Genomic DNA, 18,055 nt, shown 5'->3' with positions numbered 1-18,055 from the left:
GTCACATAGAGTTGGACATGACTGAGCGACTGAACTGAACTGAACTGAATCAAGACACTATCGTATTGGTAAAAAGATATACACATAGATCAATGGAGCAGAATAGACTCCAGAAATAGATTCACACATAGATGGTCAATTAATTCTTGACAAAGATATTAAAGTACAATAATTGAATGGAAAAAAGACAGTCTTTTTCAACAAATTGAACTGGACCAATTAGACGACCACATGCAAAAAAAGAAAAAGAAAAAACAACCTATGCTGGGAAACAATTTCCCATGGGTGTCCTATGTATCTGCACATCTTAAGAGTTAGACACTAATTGCCCTTTTGTTCCAGATTGTCTTTTCAAGGATATTTGTCCGTGAAGCAGTCTAGGGAGAGTGTCTATCTTCAAAATAAAGGGTCAGTTTGTTTACTGTCCAGATAAAAAAGATAATGTACTCCTCTGGGGCAAAGGTTGAGCAGGTTTGCTTGCAGCCTTTTATGAAAGACTGTGTGTATGCGTGCACTCAGTCATGTCTGACTCTTTGCGACCCCATGGACTGTAGCCCACCGGGCTCCTCTGTCCATGGGATTCTCCAGGCAAGAATACTTGAGCAGGTTGCCATTTCTTCCTCCAAGAGATCTTTCCAATCCAGGGATAGAACCTTCGTCTCTTTTATCTCCTGCATGGCTGGTGGATTCTTTACCACTAGCACCACCTGGGAAGCCCTTATAAAAGACTGATGTTCCCTAAACTTGGGGTTCCTCAACAGTCATACAAATCCATTGCCTGTACCTGTTTGTACCTCATCCACCGCTGATCTTTTGTCATAACCCCCGTGGGACTTAAGGGACAAGAGGAACCAATGCAAACATAAAACTTATGCTGTTTGTTGTACTGTGATCACAGTACAGAATTCTTTGTCTCTGTTTTAGGAGTCTTAAATATTTTGCCAGCATCCACTGAACCTATGACAGGAGAAACTTTTAGCTTGTAAATGTGGTACATGAATGTTCACAGTAGCATTATTTATACTAGTCAAGGTGTAGAAACAATCCAAATGTCTAGCAACTGATGAAAGGATAAACAAAATGAAGTGTATCCATATGATGGAATGTTACTCAGCCACAAAAATGGAATGGAATACTAACACGTGCTACGACATGGATGAATCTTGAAAACATTGTGTAAGTGAAGAGCTAGTCACAAGAGACCACACGTTGTATGAGTCCACTAATGTTAAATGCCCAGAATAGGAAACCTATAGAGATAAAAAGCAGATTAGTTGTTGCCGGGGGCTTGAGTGAGTACAAAGCAATTGCTAATGGGTATGGAGTCTCTTTTAGGGGTGATGAAAATGTTTTATATTTAATTTGTGTTGATGGTTGCACAAATCTGTGAATATATTGAAACCACTAAATTCATCCATTTAAAATACTCAATGGTACCCACTCCAGTATTCTTGCCTGGAGAATTCCATGAACAGAGGAGACTGGCAGGCTATGGTCCATGGAGTTGCAAAGAGTTGAACACGATTGAACAACTTTCACACATACACAACGATGTTTTAAAAAGAAGATAAGGTAGGAAAACTGTACTTGTCTATATAAGTACTTCACTTTAAGAAAATCTGAATCACAGAAACGAGTTAGAAACAATAACCTGGGCAGTGACTGGACTTGCCAGAGGGCCCTGTAAAATGTTAATATTAACTAACATTTTTAGGCTACTTTACATTTTGAAAGTATAATGTTAACAAGATCATAGTATAAAAAAGAATACCTATTTGTGTACGTTTGCGTTCTTATGACCTGCATGCATGTATGAATATGTCTATATGTAGGTACACATATGCATATGTCTCATCATTATTAAAGATGATTCTAAATGAGATAGTTGCCAGATGACCTCTTAGCCTTTACACAAGTTAGCTATGTAGCTGCAGTTGTTGGTCACAAAGTCCAGGTTCCTATTTCTGGGCCAACCTCTCCACCATACAATCAGGTGACCAAGAATTTGGTCCCAAGAATCCTCATCAATGTTTTTCAAAGTTTGGTCAGCTGCAGATGGAATCAATTTCCTAGAGCCTTGACGCAAAATCCAGTTATGGGCCTGGGACTCTGCTATTTTTGGCTATGTCTCACAGCTTTCATAATTTCAGTTTCTTGACCAGGGACTGAACCTGGGCCATGGCAGCGAAAACACCAAATCCTAACCACTGGACAACCAGGCAACTCTTAAGGAATCTGTTATTTTAACAAGCTCCCTAGGTGATGTAATCTACACTTAATTTCAGGAACCCCAGCTCTGGGTACCTATTGCTGACTGATGCGGAGAAGCTGAGTCTGTCTGATTTCACAGGTCTGCTCACATTCTTCCCAATAACCAGGGTAAAAGTAGCATGCCTCCCTACTGTTAACCACAGTGGATGTCACTGAGCCTGGTACTGGTATTTGCAGGCACAGTCTACTTGTGAGACTGCCTGATATTTCCATTCTATACCTGTTTTCTGCCTGCTAGAGGCCCTGATATCTCATCACAAGCTGCAGAAGCAGGAGACAGCTCATAGGTTGCTTTGCTCCTAAGCCTCACAATACTGTACCTACATTGAAGCCTTGGATCCTGGATTCTAGGCTCAGTTCTGTACTCCAACCCACATTTGATGGGGGAAGATGGGGAAGCCTATTAGCTCAATAACTTCCCAAGGTTGATGGAAGTGCAAGTGGTTTCCCAGGTCCTGAATGAGATGTGAAATTCAGCTTTTATGAGCTCGTTTGTCCGTGGGTCTACCTGACCCTAGAACTGACAGCAGAGTCAGGCCAACTCACCTGCTCATTTCCTCCAGACACATCCATTTTGGCCCCTGCCAACATCTTTTGGAAATACCTGGTTAAAATCCTTCAGTGGTTCCCCATTCTTTTTAGGGCCTAGACCACAACTCCTTCCGTGAACCACTGTCCTTTGTGATCTTTGCATCCTTATCTCCTCCACTGTCCCCCTACTCTAGGATTTGTCATACAGATCTTGCAGGGTCTCCTGTGGTGCCCTACTCTTCCGTGCAGTTAACTTCTGTAAATTCCTCAGCTCTCCAGGATCATTTACCTGACCAAGTCTGCATCAGGTCTCTTGCTTATTCATGCTCCTGGCACTCTGGGTCTCTCTTTTATTAAACTTTGTCAATGCTGAAAAGTTTCCCTTGAGCAATTATTAAGTATTCACTAATAATGTCTATCTCCCCCAGGAGACTAAAGTTCACTAGAGGAGCGCTCTGAGTTTGCTGTCATACCATCCCAGCACCTAGCAAAGGGTCTGGGAAGTACTCAGCTGGATCTCTAATTGGTTCCAGGAAGTCGGGCCACAAGCTGGGTGGAGTGTCAAGGCCTCTGGGAATGGATAAAAGGAGATCCTGAGCAACTACACCTGTAATTCCTTGGAACTGTGGGCAAAGGTCCTGCGGGCCGGGTGCTCGGGGAATTCCCAGGTCAAGGACACTGTAAAAGCCCTGACTGACATCCAGCTGCCGAATGGGAGAGGGCCGTCCTTGCTGTGTGCTTGGGAAGGCCTCCGTTTCCCTACTGGTTTCCCACCGGGTCCAGTGAGAACTGCCCCTGAGGCCCTGAGGTAGAGCCACTCCAGACGCGCCGGCTGCAAGTCTGAGGTGCCGGTTCGGGCTGGGTGAGGCCGCCGCGCCCGCCGAGGGCGCTCCAGACCAATCCTCCTGCGCAGTCGCGCGCCGCCGGTGCTCCTCTCGCCGCAGAGAGGTGGCGCAGTGCATGTCGGGAAGGCAGTGGGCGGGTCCGGCCCTTAGCGGTGGAGGGCGCCATGGTGGGTGGCGAGGCGGCCGCTGCCGTGGAGGAGCTAATCTCCGGTGTGCGGCGAGCGACTGACTTTGCTGAGCAGTTCCGCTCCTACTCGGAGAGCGAGAAGCAATGGAAGGCCCGCATGGAATTCATCCTGCGCCACCTGCCCGATTACCGCGATCCACCCGACGGTGGCGGCCGCCTGGACCAGCTGCTATCCCTCTCCATGGTCTGGGCCAACCACCTCTTCCTGGGTTGCAGGTGCGGACCCCTGCCGGCTAACTGACCCTGTCCCAACCCGCAGTCCTAACCCCAGGGCTAACCCCTGCCCAAGGCTGACTCCGTCCCCAGTCTCCAACCGTACTAGCCAGGCCTAAGGCAGAGTCCCATCTTAGCCAATTCTTGAAAAGATACTTAACCTCTCAGAGCTTCGACTTTCTCATCTGGAAAATGAATTGTGATGACTACAGTATTAAAGGGTGAAAAACACTTAGCACAGGCTGTCATCTAGCAAGAAGAGCCCTATAATATGCTAGGCGTTCGAGTTTGTATTATTTTGTAATACAAAATACAAATATTTTGTTTGTATTATTACTGTAATTACTTCAAACCATCCTCTTTCTGAGTGCATAATATTAAGTTCATTAGCTCCTTCCACATGGCAAACCTGCAGGGACAGAAACTGAGATCCCCAGTTTACATAAGCAACTGAAGAGAGGGAAAGAGACATACCTAAGGACCATGCAGCTTCTGGCAGGATTGGTGGATTTTACCATTATGGCAGGATGTAGTTTGTGGTCCTTGGCTTTTTCTCTTATATCCTAGTCTGCTGGACCCAGTAGCAAGCAGCACTCTGCCTCTCTGCCTGTCCTTTTATGAAATGCCTTCAAGGAACTGTGTTTGAAATGCTTGAAATATGGCACTCTACCACTCCATGAAGCAGGTGGCAAATCTTTAGGCTCCATCCTTTTATTTAGCATTTCCTGAAATTCTGTTAGGATAATGAAATGACTTAGTTGACTAGTTCTGGTCTCTGTGCTCCTTATGGCTGTGTGGTCACATGGCCCCTGCAGTCCTAAGCCACTTGGTTTTACTTTCAGATTTGGGGAGTTATTGGAACAGGATTTGGGGAAGCAGTGCCTGCTGCATCCGTTCCGTTTCTCTGACTTCCAGGTGCCCCTAGTAAATTCTAGTTAACAAGATGCAAGATTAGGCAAAAGTAAGAATATTGGACAAATGAACAAGTAATGTTATTTTCATTAGACCAGTATTCCACATATTAAAAAAAAAAAAATTTGGCCCTCATACCATATCCATGAATACGTACTGCCAGATGTACAGTGCCTCTGTTTTTGTAAGTCTTGTTTTGTAAATCTTAACAACACCTGCTCTGTTGGCATTCCTAATGCTGCTTCTGTAGCCACATGCGGAAGAACTATTTTCTAACTTGATGTTGCTATCAGTTTCCCCAGTAGTATCAAATTGTTCCTCTGAGAGTTGAGTTTATAGTCCAGCTACCTGCAATTTCTTTTTAGCCCACAGTGACAATAATTCTTCCAGGGTTTTTATCTTACTACTTTTTATTGTGCAGTTACAACAAAGACCTTTTAGACAAGGTGATGGAAATGGCTGATGGGATTGAAGTGGAAGACCTGCCACAGTTTACTACCAGAAGTGAATTAATGAAAAAGGTAAACAGGATTTCCAAGTGCATTTGAAAGGGTATAGAGCCAATGGCCCCTGCCTGTATGGTGATGTATTAGAGTATATTGTCTTCTGAATGCTCTTGTTTACTACCCCAATCTAAGCCCTTTCATTTCTCTGTAACTGGTATAAAGCTTTTCATAACCAGGTAACAACTCAGTAGGTAAATTACACATTGTGGGTGGAGTAACACATAAATTCAACCCCTTTAGTTCCTTTAGGAACATTCTGTTTTGAGCTTTTTGCTTGAATTTTAAGAAAATGTTGGTTAGAGTGCTACAGTTTCCCACTTATTAAAAAATCTTATTGATAACATTAATTTATCCTTACCGCAGTGGTTGAGGACACCACCAGACTTGTTTGGCCTCTCTGACTTGTTGATGGAAATGTGGATGGTGTGATATCCACACATCATGCCTGTTTCCTATTCTGCCAGGCTTGGTCTGATGTGAGGCTGTGAATTTTTTCCATAGTGAGCTGTTGCCTGTCAAGCGTTGCATTTGCCTGTAGGGGCAGGGGCCATAGAGAGTGTGGCAGAAGAAAGCTCAGAGGATACCAACTGCTTTTTACTGTCTCCCAAGATAGGGTTTTTCTTATTTGCCCTGGTCTTCTTAGGCAGTGGAATTAATTGTTTCCTCATCCCCCATAGCACTTCACCAAGACCTTTTTAAGGGCACATGGTAAGCTTCTTGAGATGAGAGGGTACTTAAGACATTGATCCTGTTAACTCTGAAACCTGGTATAGGCATGCACTAGAGAAGGTGCTCAGAAAATGCTTACAGAATTGACAAAGAGTGAAGGCTGCTAGCCTGTTAGTTCTCATCTCAGAAACATAAGCAAACGCTTGCTTCACCCCACTTGGGTCTTGTTTTGGGAAGCAGGGCATAGAAAAAGGTTCCCTTCATTGTGGGTTTTGGGAACTAATCAAATCCTCAGCTGCCCCAAAAGTACTTCAGCCCCAAACAGCAAACCCCACTTGATTGCAGATAGTTTCCTTTTAAAAGTATTGTTTTTTAACTGAATCTGGAATCAAAAGTTTCAGGTTGAGTTCAAGGGGCTATTTTGTTTTTCATATCAGCTGTTAACAGGGCTGCTGTTTGTAGCCAGGGAGCCATTGGGAATTGGGAATTTGTGACTTTTGGAATTCTCCTATGAAATATTAAAAAAAAATCTGGGGTAAGTCCCTTGGTATCCAGGTCGTGAGGTTCCTTGGGCCTAGGCATGGGACAGTTAGATAATTTCTGGCCACCTGGTTGCACCCCATGGGTTAGGGGCAGGCAGGGAGTAGGGTGAGCTTTCATTTCCTGACTGCTCATGGCCAATTCTTTCCTTGACTTTTTGCTCCTAAGAGGTGGTCTGCCCTCTCTAAGATCTGTTTTTCTCATAAATACTATGTTTCTCTCTTTACAGTCATACTGGGATATTGGAGGTCATAACACTTCGTGATTTTGGGGTTTCAGACTCCAGATGAGACTAAGGAGTTTTTGTAATTAACAAGCATGTCCCTAACATTATCCATAGACCAGAGTGAAGAAGTTATGTGTGTGTGGTGAGGGGAAGAATTTCTAAACTGTTAAACATTTTGTAAAGGGGTCTGGAACCTCCAAAATGTAGGGAACCCCTGTCCTGGGTTCATTTTTGAATCCTCTGTTCATTTTTGACACTTACAGTGTCAGCCTCCAGAGTCGAGTCCTCAGAGATGAACTTTGGCATCCCTGAAGCCAGCTCTGCTGTCAGACTAATCACTGGCACCTAGTTACCTGGAAGAAGCCTTCAGGGTGGCTGCATTTCTATAGCACTTTTGGATTATGTGTGTTAGAACTTCCTTCAAATAAAACTTAGGTTTTTTTAGTAACAGAGTTTAATTTTAGATTGTCAGTGTCACTGAAAATGAAGCTAAGTAGATTCTGAAAAGTGAGATACTTGGAGGATGTGTGGTGTTTTGCCAGTTGGTAAAGAGTCTTTTAGATAAGCCTGTCCTGCGAATGAGTCATCTTACCTGTTCCATGACAGAATTATGGTGTGTTGAAGGCTGTCCCTTCTCTTCTGAAAGCCACCCTGAGTGCCCCCTGGAAAGAGAGCCCTGGGGGCTTTGCAGCAGTTTGTGTGTGTGTGTGTCTTGCCTTAAGTCTTTGCATGTAATAGAGGTTGGCAAACATTAAGCACCATTCCCAGCCCAGAGACAAAAAAACAAAACAAAGAACCTTGATACTGAGCCATGCACTTGAAAAGGTCAGTTATGGTTCTGCCCAGATTTGATCCTTAGCTCTGAAGAGTTTTTAGTTGGGTTTTGAAGCTAGCTACCAAGTGGAAATGAATAGCCTGGCATCACTGGTATACAGAGACTGGATAGTGAAGATTACTTAGAGACATAAGTTCTTTAAAGATTTTAAAAATACTTTATGGCTATTTGGCACTTTTAAGGCCAGTAAAACTGAGGTCTGTCCAGCTTTTTTGTTTTTAAGCGGGGGGCGGTGTGGGCAAATCTGATAAAAGAAATGAGCATGGGACTCTGACAGGTGGTATTTGTCAGACAGTTGCAGTGTATGATTTTTCTTTGGAAAAAAAGGAGATTCAAACAAATATATTGAACAATCTCAATTATCTAACGGCCCTCCCAAGGTACCTACCAGCAGAACTTTGTGATCGACCATGTTACCCATTAATGAGCAATAATTAACAAAGTGCAGCAGCTCCCTCAGGAATGGTGTTGTTACTGAGACTGTGTATTATTTCCAAGGCATCATCTTAAGGAGAAAGAGCAGTGAATGAATGAAGTTATCATTATTGGCCAAAGAAAGAATCTGTCCACTTAATAACTCCATTTTTCCTGAGAACATTTTTATCCAAGAGGGAAAATGGCAGTATGGAAAGTGACTAAATATGAAATATGGAAGAGAAGTTAGAAAAGTGTTTGCCTTTCAGAGACTTTTTTTCGTGTACATTATATCCAGTCTTGGCAAGCTCTAAAGTAATGGAGCAGCCACTCCACTGATGGAAGATGTGGTTCTAGTAAGAGGGCAAGTATTTGGGAGTATTAAAAAATTTTTTCAGCCTGCCAGAGTAGTTAAATCAGGTTTTGTCTTGGATCCTAAGATAAATGCTTTGTGGAGCTACCTTTCTTTTTCCCTTTATCCACAGAAATAGAACCAGCCAGAAGAGCTGTGTCTGACGCTCCGGGCCAGTCTGTTGCCTGGTGCCCAGCATGAGTGAATCACCTACCAATACTAGTGTCAAAGACCAGACCTGAAACAGCCAAACCCAGGGGCAGCTCTGCTGCTACTGTAGTCTTGGTCTGTCCTGTTGGAAACTGAAGAGAGGGCTTATGGGATTCTCTTTCCCTTTGGAATAAAGATGGTTTTTTTAGGTGGTAACTGCATTCTTCTCAAAGGAGAAAGACCTCTTATATTTTGCTCTTGCTGAGGAATTTTGCTTCTTCACTTCTCAGAGACTGATATGACAGGCTTAAGCCAGGAAATATGTCATACCTTGGAAACTGATTGCTAAAAAGACTCTGATTGACTCACTTGCACTGCTAAATGTTAAGGAAATCCATTCAAATAGGTGACAGCCAAAATGATTTCTTCACACCCTGCTTAAAAGTTGTCTAAAGCCAAGTTTAAATTTACCAAAGGTGCTAGAGAGTACCCAGAAAGAATGTATCTGCTTCAGTTCATCACTATTTGAAGACATGCATTTACAGTTTCTAATAGTGTGAAATTCAGAAACATAACCTTCACATCTTCTAAATATCCTGAGTCAATGTGAAATGTTGTGAATTACTACCTGGATTCAACTGATTTTAATTTAGAACAATAAAGGGTTTGTGTGATTCTGTTTTTAGAAGCCTTCATTGCAGAGCATGCCATAGAAGAAGTTATTTTTTAAGTATTTCTGTTATCATTGTGAATTGTGAACATTAACAGATCACAGGTGACAAAACAAAAACTCTGGCTTCCAAATGGATGGTATGGTCAGTGTTTTGCTCTATCTTCTGTGTATAGTAAAATCTTAATAATTTCTGAGTCTACCTACATACCATCTGGGTAGGACATAACATTTGTATCACTGCTGTATTTTTACTTATGAATTTGATTCATTAGACTAACATGGCTACTAACTTTTTCTTTTTTTTTCCTAGCATCAAAGCTAAGGCAGAAGATTCATCACACTTTCATCATTAGTTACAGGCTTGGAAAGGAGGCTGGCATGAATGCAACATTGACCTCAGCAGCCTCTTAAGATTCTTGGTATTAACAACATGTAGGAAAGAGGCAATTAGAATGAAAGGGAATCTTGTCTAGATTGGCATTTTTAAAGTTCTCATTTTTCTAGTAGCTATCATTGTAAAAGTATGCATGGATATTTATGTGTTTATAAATCATGCCCTCTTTTGTTGGTCGAAATGTTTAAAATGCCTTTTTTTTTTATGTTGATGTAATAATGGCAGGTAATGAATTATACACTTTGGATTTTTCAACAGTGTACCTTTAATTGTGATTCTGCTTTATAGTCTTTTTTCTCTGCTGAGGCAAATCATATCCCTTATGTCTACCTGAAGTTTACACCATCCATATACCCTGTTTCCACACACATTTCACCTTTTTTAGAGATGAGTGAAAATCAAAATCATAGGGCTTCAGGTTTATCTACCAGCTCATGGAAAGAGGCAGCCTTATTTTTAAAAAAGCCTTATTTTTTTTAAAAAAAGCCTTATTTTAAAGCTCAATGAAACAAGATTCCACAGCTTGGTCTCTAAAAGGCCTTCCAGGCTGCTGAGTAAAAAGCCCATATTCTTTCTTCCTGGAGGGAGCCTGAGGTTTGGTTTTCTAGACTTGAGGAATTGCTTTGTACAGTCCCTCAAGAAATACTTAGTGCAGTGCTGCTTTGCTTTGAAGTTATCATTAATTTCCCTCTTTCAGTTGATGTATGTTTCTTACCCTCTGCCCCCGTTCCTCTTTCTTATTTGGTACCCACTCTTACATGCTTATCTCTAAGCATAAATACTGAGGACTCCATGTGGGGACAGCAGTGTAACAGTCAGTCACGGCAGGATTCCCTATCACTGTGCTTGGTACTGGAGATAGTGGTAAGATAGGATAGTGGGCCTGCCTGAGCTTAATCTGCTGGTGAACTCAGGACACTGAAGTGCTAAAGAGGAGAGTGACTGGGAGCCTGGTGCCTGGGAGCAGAGAAGGGGGACGACTCTCACCCGTGATTCGAGGCTGAGGCCAAATAGCACACCACATCTCTGCAGCTTCTAGCTCTGATCTGTAGTGACCACTAAGGTGGGCCAAGTGAAGACCTTGGGACCTCTGACAAGTCACTTCTCTCTTGTGGCCTTTCCTGGGAAGTGATAATCATAGAAATGGCTACCACAGAGACTTGTTACAAAGATTAAGATCATGGTGCTCAGTTAGCCCCGGCCTCCACAAGATATAATTCCCCAATAAAATGTTCAATAATAATATCCTATCAGGAGTATATCCATTGCAAATTCAGCTTATTTTTGAAGACTTCGCCAGTTAATCAAATTTTCTGATGTCGTTTTCTAGTGGATTTTCTCTCTTTGCTCAGCTTAAACTGCCTTAAAAAAAAAAACTTTAGAACAATTTACAGGAAGTCTGTAAAAACAGTTTATAGAGTTCCTGTATACTCTGCAGTTTCCCCTATTATTAGCATCTTACGTTAGTATGGTACATTTTTTACCATTAACAAGCCAATATTGATACACTCTTAACTAATGTCCAGGATGTCCACGCTTTACTGAGACTTCATTTTCACTTGATATCCTTTTTCTGTTTCAGGATCCCATTACTCTCCCCAGGATAAGTTGCCTGTTTTTCATCTTACCTTTACCTCTGTGGCTATCTCTCCTATAAAATTAATCAGTATTTTAGGCTTTTATCCTTTGCTTACTTGGAATATAAAGTGGCATAGAAATCTAATATTCTGCATTGCAGCACCCCTTGCAGCGAAAGTAAAATGGCCCACTTTTAGATTTGAAACAGGAGCTCACAGGTAAGATACAAGCTACAAGCCACTGGTCTCCTCATATATACAGTCTTGCCCACAAAATGGAGTGAGGATCAAGTGAGATTATACAAAGGGACATGGTAAAGTATTACCTCGAGTAATGCCTAGGAGAGGCGCTCATCTGTTAAAGGCTAATATTAAGCCTCAAGACCTTTTGAGAAGCAGCCACAATTGATAGAGGAACCACCCATGGATTCAATCAACTGCAGATCATGTAGTACTGGAGGTCCTTGTTTATTGGTAACAATTTATGTGTAAGTGGACCTGTGCAGTTCAGACCTGTGTGTGGGTCATCTATACTAACAGTACAGTTTAGGGTGCTCACTTAATAGTGATGCCGTTTCATGTTATCCAGAAATTGCTTTTTGAAACATTGCTCAGAGTCTGTGGCCCACCTGATCAATCCCTTTCTACCTGTGCACAGGCAAGGATTCCCTGTAAGCTTTTCCAGGATCCACTTAGATCTGTGGCTTACCTATTCTATGGGCACGGGGTGGAATCACATTAACTGTCACTGCCCATCCTCTGTTGCTCTGCTATCTGTAGTCAATGAGTCAATACACATTGTGGTATCTGATGTGAGATATATTACCGTGTTTCCCAGCTGTCCAGCTCTATCTAACATCTCTGCCTGGGTACCCTTATGTCTGAAAGGAGACTGAAACCTCAGGGGTCTGAAAGTCACCTTGTCATCTAGCCCTGTCTCTCATTCTTGACTAGGTTAGGGAACCTTTCGGTTCTGTAGTAGTAAGAATAAACATAACCCTTAAGAGGCAAGAATTTTAGAACTTAAAGGTTTGGGATCATATGGAAATAGCTTCCTTCAACAAACAAGTACATGCTAAAACAAAAAACTGCCATCATGCATAGTATACACACACACTCCCTAAGAAACAGAACCTTACCTGGCTTGTTTGTCATTAAAATCAATAAGTAGCCAAATAACCTATTTATTTAAATGAAAAGCAAGCCAAGCCAGTTGTTTCTTTCCCAAAGTTTACTCTGTCCCTTCAAAGTTAGGACTCCTGAGGCAAGGCACAGCAGTATTTCACTGCCTTTCTCATTTTGGTTTGGAAGGCTTTTTCACACTGCCAGCAGTAGAGGCAGAGTTCTTCGCATGTGCTCCTACCTGAGATGGAGGTGGGCCTGAAGCCTTGCTCATAGATAAGAGTTCCAGCTGAGGAGGTGGAGTAACAAGACTACATCACGTACACAGATTCCCTTGGAAATCAGAGACTAAAGTTGAGACTATTAAAAGCTCCCATTAGATGGAGCTAATTCTTACCTGTTCTAGACCTTGGTATGTGAACCAGTTTTTTCCCCTTGACGTGCTGTCAGACAAGGGTGCTTCTTTAGAACATAACCCAGGCAGTCACAACCCAAGTCCTATCTTTTCCCAACCAAGTAAAAGTAGGTTAGCAAACCAAAAATATTCTTGAATAAGGCCCTTCAACCTGTGTCTCTGGGAGAAAGTTGCTGTTAGGAGCCTGAGACAGGTCTTGGTCCACCCGTGATTTAGTGAAGGGGCAATGAACAGTAAAGTCATCCTTGAACTGCACGGGCCTAGTGACTAAAGCCCTTGCTTTGCTGTCAATGCTAGCACCAAAATCTCATACTGCTAGGGCTGCATTTTTCTTTCCCTTTGACATTTTCATTAAGAATGTTTAATTATCCCTAGTAGTTGTGGACTGGTAGTAATTCCTTCCTCTTGAGTTCCTCGATGTTAGGATGATTCCTACTTTAATGTTTGTTGGAGGATTCCATAGAAAAACTGTGTAAGTACCTGGCCCTTAGTGAGCTCCCACTGCTTCATTTCTGCCCTGCTTTTCCTTTGAGAGCATGATGGGAAGATATGAAATGTTTCAACTAAAATTTACATTAAGATAAAAATAAACACCCATAATCACCCCTCCATGCCAGGCTTCATCCCCAAAGCTGCAGAAGGGTGGACCTAACATGCTACCTGGCACCCATTAGGTGCCAGCATTATCAGCAGACTTGTGACAGAACAAACGGCAGCAGGCACTGTACAGTACAGCACAAATTAAATACCGGGCAGAAGCAGGATGGGAGGAGAGGGGTTAGCATGTGGCCAGCCTTGGAATCCCTACATCTAGGGGTCTGGGGCCTGTAAAGGCTGAGGACATGTTCCTTTCTCCAGGAATGTGGCCTTTGCCCTAGTAGTGGCTGAAAGGCAGACATCTTGCCCTAGAGTATCACACTGTAAATTGCCTAGATTCCTTATCACTCTTGGGTGTGAATTTTGGGCCTCAGACAACTGGAAAAATTTGGTCTTAGACCAACACCTACAGTCCTCACTTCCTCTTAAGCCAGCTGTTTTCAGCTGCTCAGGTGGTGAGAATGACTCATGCTTCCTTCTACCTTTGTGCTTACTGAATTCTTTTTTATGACAATGTTCTACTTTTGTAACAAAAAACAGCTGCTAATTAAAGTGTTCTCAGAGGATTCATGGACCCTGGAGGTTCACTGCTGTCCTGCTGGCCTTCTGCCCAGGCCTGTGCATGTACTGCCAGAGTTATCTGGAAAGCAGTTCCGAGTGTTTAGCTCCACTCTATGGTACTTACATTATGGCTCACCCTGATACCTCAAACATAGTCTTGAGAGGGTGCCATGGTGATTGTGGTCTGTCCTCAAGCTCCCTTGTGCACAGCGCCCAGCCCCTGTCAAAGAACCAATCTGTAAAGGCTAACAAAAGCTAGAATGGAAACTTCTTCCTAACAGATGGTATCATCAACTCACCACCAGGCCCCAGGGCCACCCTCATATTTCTGATTTGCAAAAGGTTTCTTGTACCTAACCCCTGGATTGTCTTCATTCTAAAGGCAGTTTTCCAGCTGATATTCCAGAGTCTCAACCTGAAATCACAGCCTTAAGTGCTCATGCAGGTAGTCACTACAATACAGCAAGGTCACTAATCTAGAGTCTTCTTTGGAGGCCACATTCTAAGCCTTGAGCCAAAGCTGAAGATACGGGCTGAAGTCTCTGGATTCTTTCCTCTTCTCTGCCCAGGATGGTTATCCGAACAAGAAGCTTCCCGTTCTCTTTGTATTACCACCAACACAAAAACAGAAAATCTCCCAACTCAGGTTTTGTAGGATGACTTTACACAGAGGCTAGCCAAAGAGCTGCAAATCTCTCTGCACCTGCATTCTTCTGTTCTAGAGTGCCGCTAATCCAATTCAGCTGGTGGGCTGCAGTATTCTTGGCATAAGGCCTTCTTTGTAAACGGGAGAGAGCAAGAGGAGCTTCAGACAGGAAGCAGCATTAAGAAGTCTCCCTTAAGTGTGCTACGTTTGCACTTTGGCAGCGTTCAGCACACCACAGATGCTCTCCTGCATTCTAGGAAGAATGACAACTAAAGTAGATCAGGCTGATGAGTGGATCCTTTCAGAGAGAGGCTCTGGTCTCCTCTAGACAAAATTCCTAACCCAGTGGTACATGAAAGATCCCAGTCTTGCAGGTAAGACTTTAGATCAGTTAAAATATCCTCCCAAAAGACTACAGAAGCATTACACTTGTAACCAAACCAAGACCATCACCATATAAAGACCTCTCTAGCTAAAAGGTTATTATTTCCTTTTACTCAGCAGAGAACACACTATATTTAGTCTTCCCAAACACATGATTCCAGAAGTCACTGGTAAACAAAAGCATCTTGTGGCCAAGCCTTAGCACTACGTCAATGGCAGAGCTCCTGACAGTCCATGCAGGCTTCTAACCTAAGTCTGAGTCCCCCATGTGCCAGAGAGGAAGCTTGGAGCCTTTCCCTCCAGAGCTCTTGATTTCAACCAGCTAATGTTGCTGAGCTAAGAAAGATTTGCAAAGGGTGCATCTCATTCAGCTTTTGGACCCAACTAAAAGAAAGCCCAGTCCAGGCTATGAACAGGAAACTCAAAACAGCACACACATCTGTGTATTTTTTCAAAGGACAGAGGAAAAAGTCAATTCTTTCAAACAAAATTTTGTTTCTAATATATCTTTGTGCTCCATATCATATACTAGAATAACAAGATAACTAAAATTTCCCCTTATCAGACAATAGCTTAACTAGATGGTAAATGAAGTGACAGAGCTACCGTCTTTGCACAAGGCCCCTGCCCTATGGACAGCTTCCTTTAACAGCTTTCCACCTAGTCACTTTTCTGTTTACATACACAATCCCCACATACCAGGTTCCTTTGGGACTCGGCAATGCTGAATGAAGCAGAAAGGAATTGTAATAACCACCACCAAAACCTAAACATTTTCTCTCTCTTAAAACCTGGAAGATGGCAAGCACTATATTACAACTCCTGTTTTTATGTGGATTTTACACTAAAAAATGCAAGTAACATTTTCTTGCAAAGGACAGCTCCCAGGAAAATGTAAACTTTTGCTTTATGATATTTCTTTTGTATAATGTTAGACATGGAATAATTTTAGATCAAGAGTTTCTTTGAGTTGAGTAAAATGAAGGAAACCCTGTTACATGTTTTTAAGGAAAACATGCACACAGATACGTGTGTGGGTGTGTTCCCCTCTCCAATGTGTTTTCTAAATCTTGGCTCACTTACATAACCTGTTCATGTTTGTGTGTGGTGTGGTGGGCGTTGTGTGTCGATTTTCAATTAGCCTGGCTGCAGGCTCCTCAGAGGTGTAGTGTTTTGAGCTTTCTGTCATTGTGCTGTTTCTCTTCAAGGCCAGTTTGTTGTAGTGTTTTGGTAGGATTCTCATAAATGGTGGTCTATAAAATATGGCATTTTTTCTAATAAAAAATTCAATTCAAAAAAAAAAAAAAACAACCTGGAGGAATTGAGATCAAAATACCTCATACGTAACTTTTGAGCCCCAGGCTTCTCTTTTAAAAGAGTACTAATTCAATAAATTAAGACAGGTACCTTGTTTACTGGACGTAACAACAGACTATTAACTAAATAAGTCACCTTCAGTAACTTTCTTCACTACCTTCCACCGACATGAGAAAGAATTCTTAGATCAGTCCCAAAAGTTATTCGTATACATGGAATCTTTAAATTTTGGGGGGTGTATGTGACTGTGTCTGTACAGACTCGAGGATATTTCTACAAAGGGGGGAAAAATGGGGTCTTTAAGTCAAGTGCTTTCTATCAGAAACTAGATAGTGTTCCTATATTCAGACTTGTACATTTTTTAAAAATGGTGGAAAATGCTGAAAACCTCTTCACTGGATAGATACAAGTCTATACAAAACTCTTATGAATTTTCACAAGTTGGGATGAATATTTAAATTCAGTACAATTTTTAAAACTAAACTCAATCCCTTAATATTTCTTAAGGAATAGTAGTTACTGGCTAAAAGACCAGACTGCCTGGGTTCAGATGCCAGCTCTATCACATACTGGTTGGTTGGCCTTGAGAAAGTCACTTGATCTGTATCTAAGTTTTCTTATCTGTAATACAATAGTACCCACACCTCATAAGATTACTTGAGTTTGAAATGTGATCATATTAAAGTGCTTAGAATGGTGCCCTGCACAGACAGTATGTGTTAGAAGTATTGTTACAGAGGAATTACACATCACAAATGCACTTAAACATTAACATGAAATCCAACTTTGTACTAAAATGAATAAATCAGTTCTAGCCTCTTGCCATACCATACATTTATAAACTTTTATGTAGTAAATGATAAAAGTAAACATTCTTTGTATGATGTGACTTTGTAAACTGAAGTACATCTGGTATTCAACCAAATAAGGAATCTGTTTCAAGGCTGAAGAAAAAACCTGAGGAATTGAAAGATGGAACGTTCCTAAGAGTTTTCTCCAGTAGGATGGGGACTAGGTATGAGGTTACGCACATGTGTTGAATTTAGGAATTAGAGCTTATTAACCCTTTGTAAAGTAAGATATAATTTCCTTGTAACTATCTAGCAATACTTGAAATTTCTTATTTTTACTTTTTGGCTGTGCTTCATAGCATGTGGGACCTCAGTGACCTAACCAGAAACTGAACCTGCGCCCCCTGTACTGGGAGCACAGAATGCAACGGGAAAGAAAACAGGTTAAGGATGAAAATAGATTTTGAAGCATTATCCAAATAGCATTTAATATATTAAGAGGGGAGACTATCACAGCTACTGCATATTTAATCTAAGAGTCAGTCACTGGATTAAATGTCTAAAGAAACTATAATTTTAGAGCCGAATATAAAAGTATCACACATTTGATATGACGAAAAACTACCTTTAAATACAGCATCTTTTTTTGGGGGGGGAGGCATAATTCCAGTGAGTGAACTCCCAATTGTATCAAAAGTTCCCTGAGATCATACACTTATCCCCAAATTTCCTAAGCATTAACTTTTAAAGGGAAACATCAGCACTTCTCCTTTCTAAGCTCTGCTTAATAGAAACTATAGAAATTGTCCTTCTAAGTCTTCCAGTAGAAAAGAAAATCCATCTTCTAATAGAAAAGATGCTGTTAGCTAACTAAGCTAGTATGAATGTGCAAGAAACTTTTGGGGTTAATGAAATAGCTGTTTTAAC

General features: G+C 41.7%; 1 protein-coding gene across 2 annotated transcripts; it reads left to right on the top strand.

The window, feature by feature from the left end:
• The first annotated feature begins 3,795 nt into the window (after window positions 1-3,795).
• XTBD1 (XRN2 binding domain containing 1) lies at window positions 3,796-9,973 on the top strand. 2 transcript variants are annotated; one of them, XM_086411609.1, is made up of 3 exons: window positions 3,796-4,050; window positions 5,381-5,480; window positions 9,635-9,973. In XM_086411609.1, exons 1-3 carry the CDS (start codon window positions 3,812-3,814, stop codon window positions 9,644-9,646), a joined length of 351 nt encoding a protein of 116 aa, XP_086267735.1. In that variant the 5' UTR covers window positions 3,796-3,811; the 3' UTR covers window positions 9,647-9,973. The 2 variants fall into 2 exon arrangements, with proteins under 2 accessions (XP_086267735.1, XP_086267736.1); XM_086411610.1 differs by having other exon boundaries at window positions 8,635-9,973.
• Window positions 9,974-18,055: the final 8,082 nt, after the last annotated feature.

This window comes from Bos grunniens, chromosome 7, assembly GCF_055505025.1.
Source record: "Bos grunniens cultivar Pamir isolate PY7600 chromosome 7, Bosgru_T2T1.0, whole genome shotgun sequence".
NCBI lineage: Eukaryota > Metazoa > Chordata > Mammalia > Artiodactyla > Bovidae > Bos > Bos grunniens.
Note: the sequence above shows the minus strand (reverse complement) of the source record. Positions and strands in the feature narration are given on the sequence as shown.

Bases quoted from the DNA above. Each gene is read 5' to 3' on its own strand.
- XTBD1 (XM_086411609.1), top strand. From the start codon at position 3,812: ATGGTGGGTGGCGAGGCGGCCGCTGCCGTGGAGGAGCTAATCTCCGGT. The intron at 4,051-5,380 runs GTGCGGACCCCT...TTTATTGTGCAG, and splicing joins CACCTCTTCCTGGGTTGCAG to TTACAACAAAGACCTTTTAG.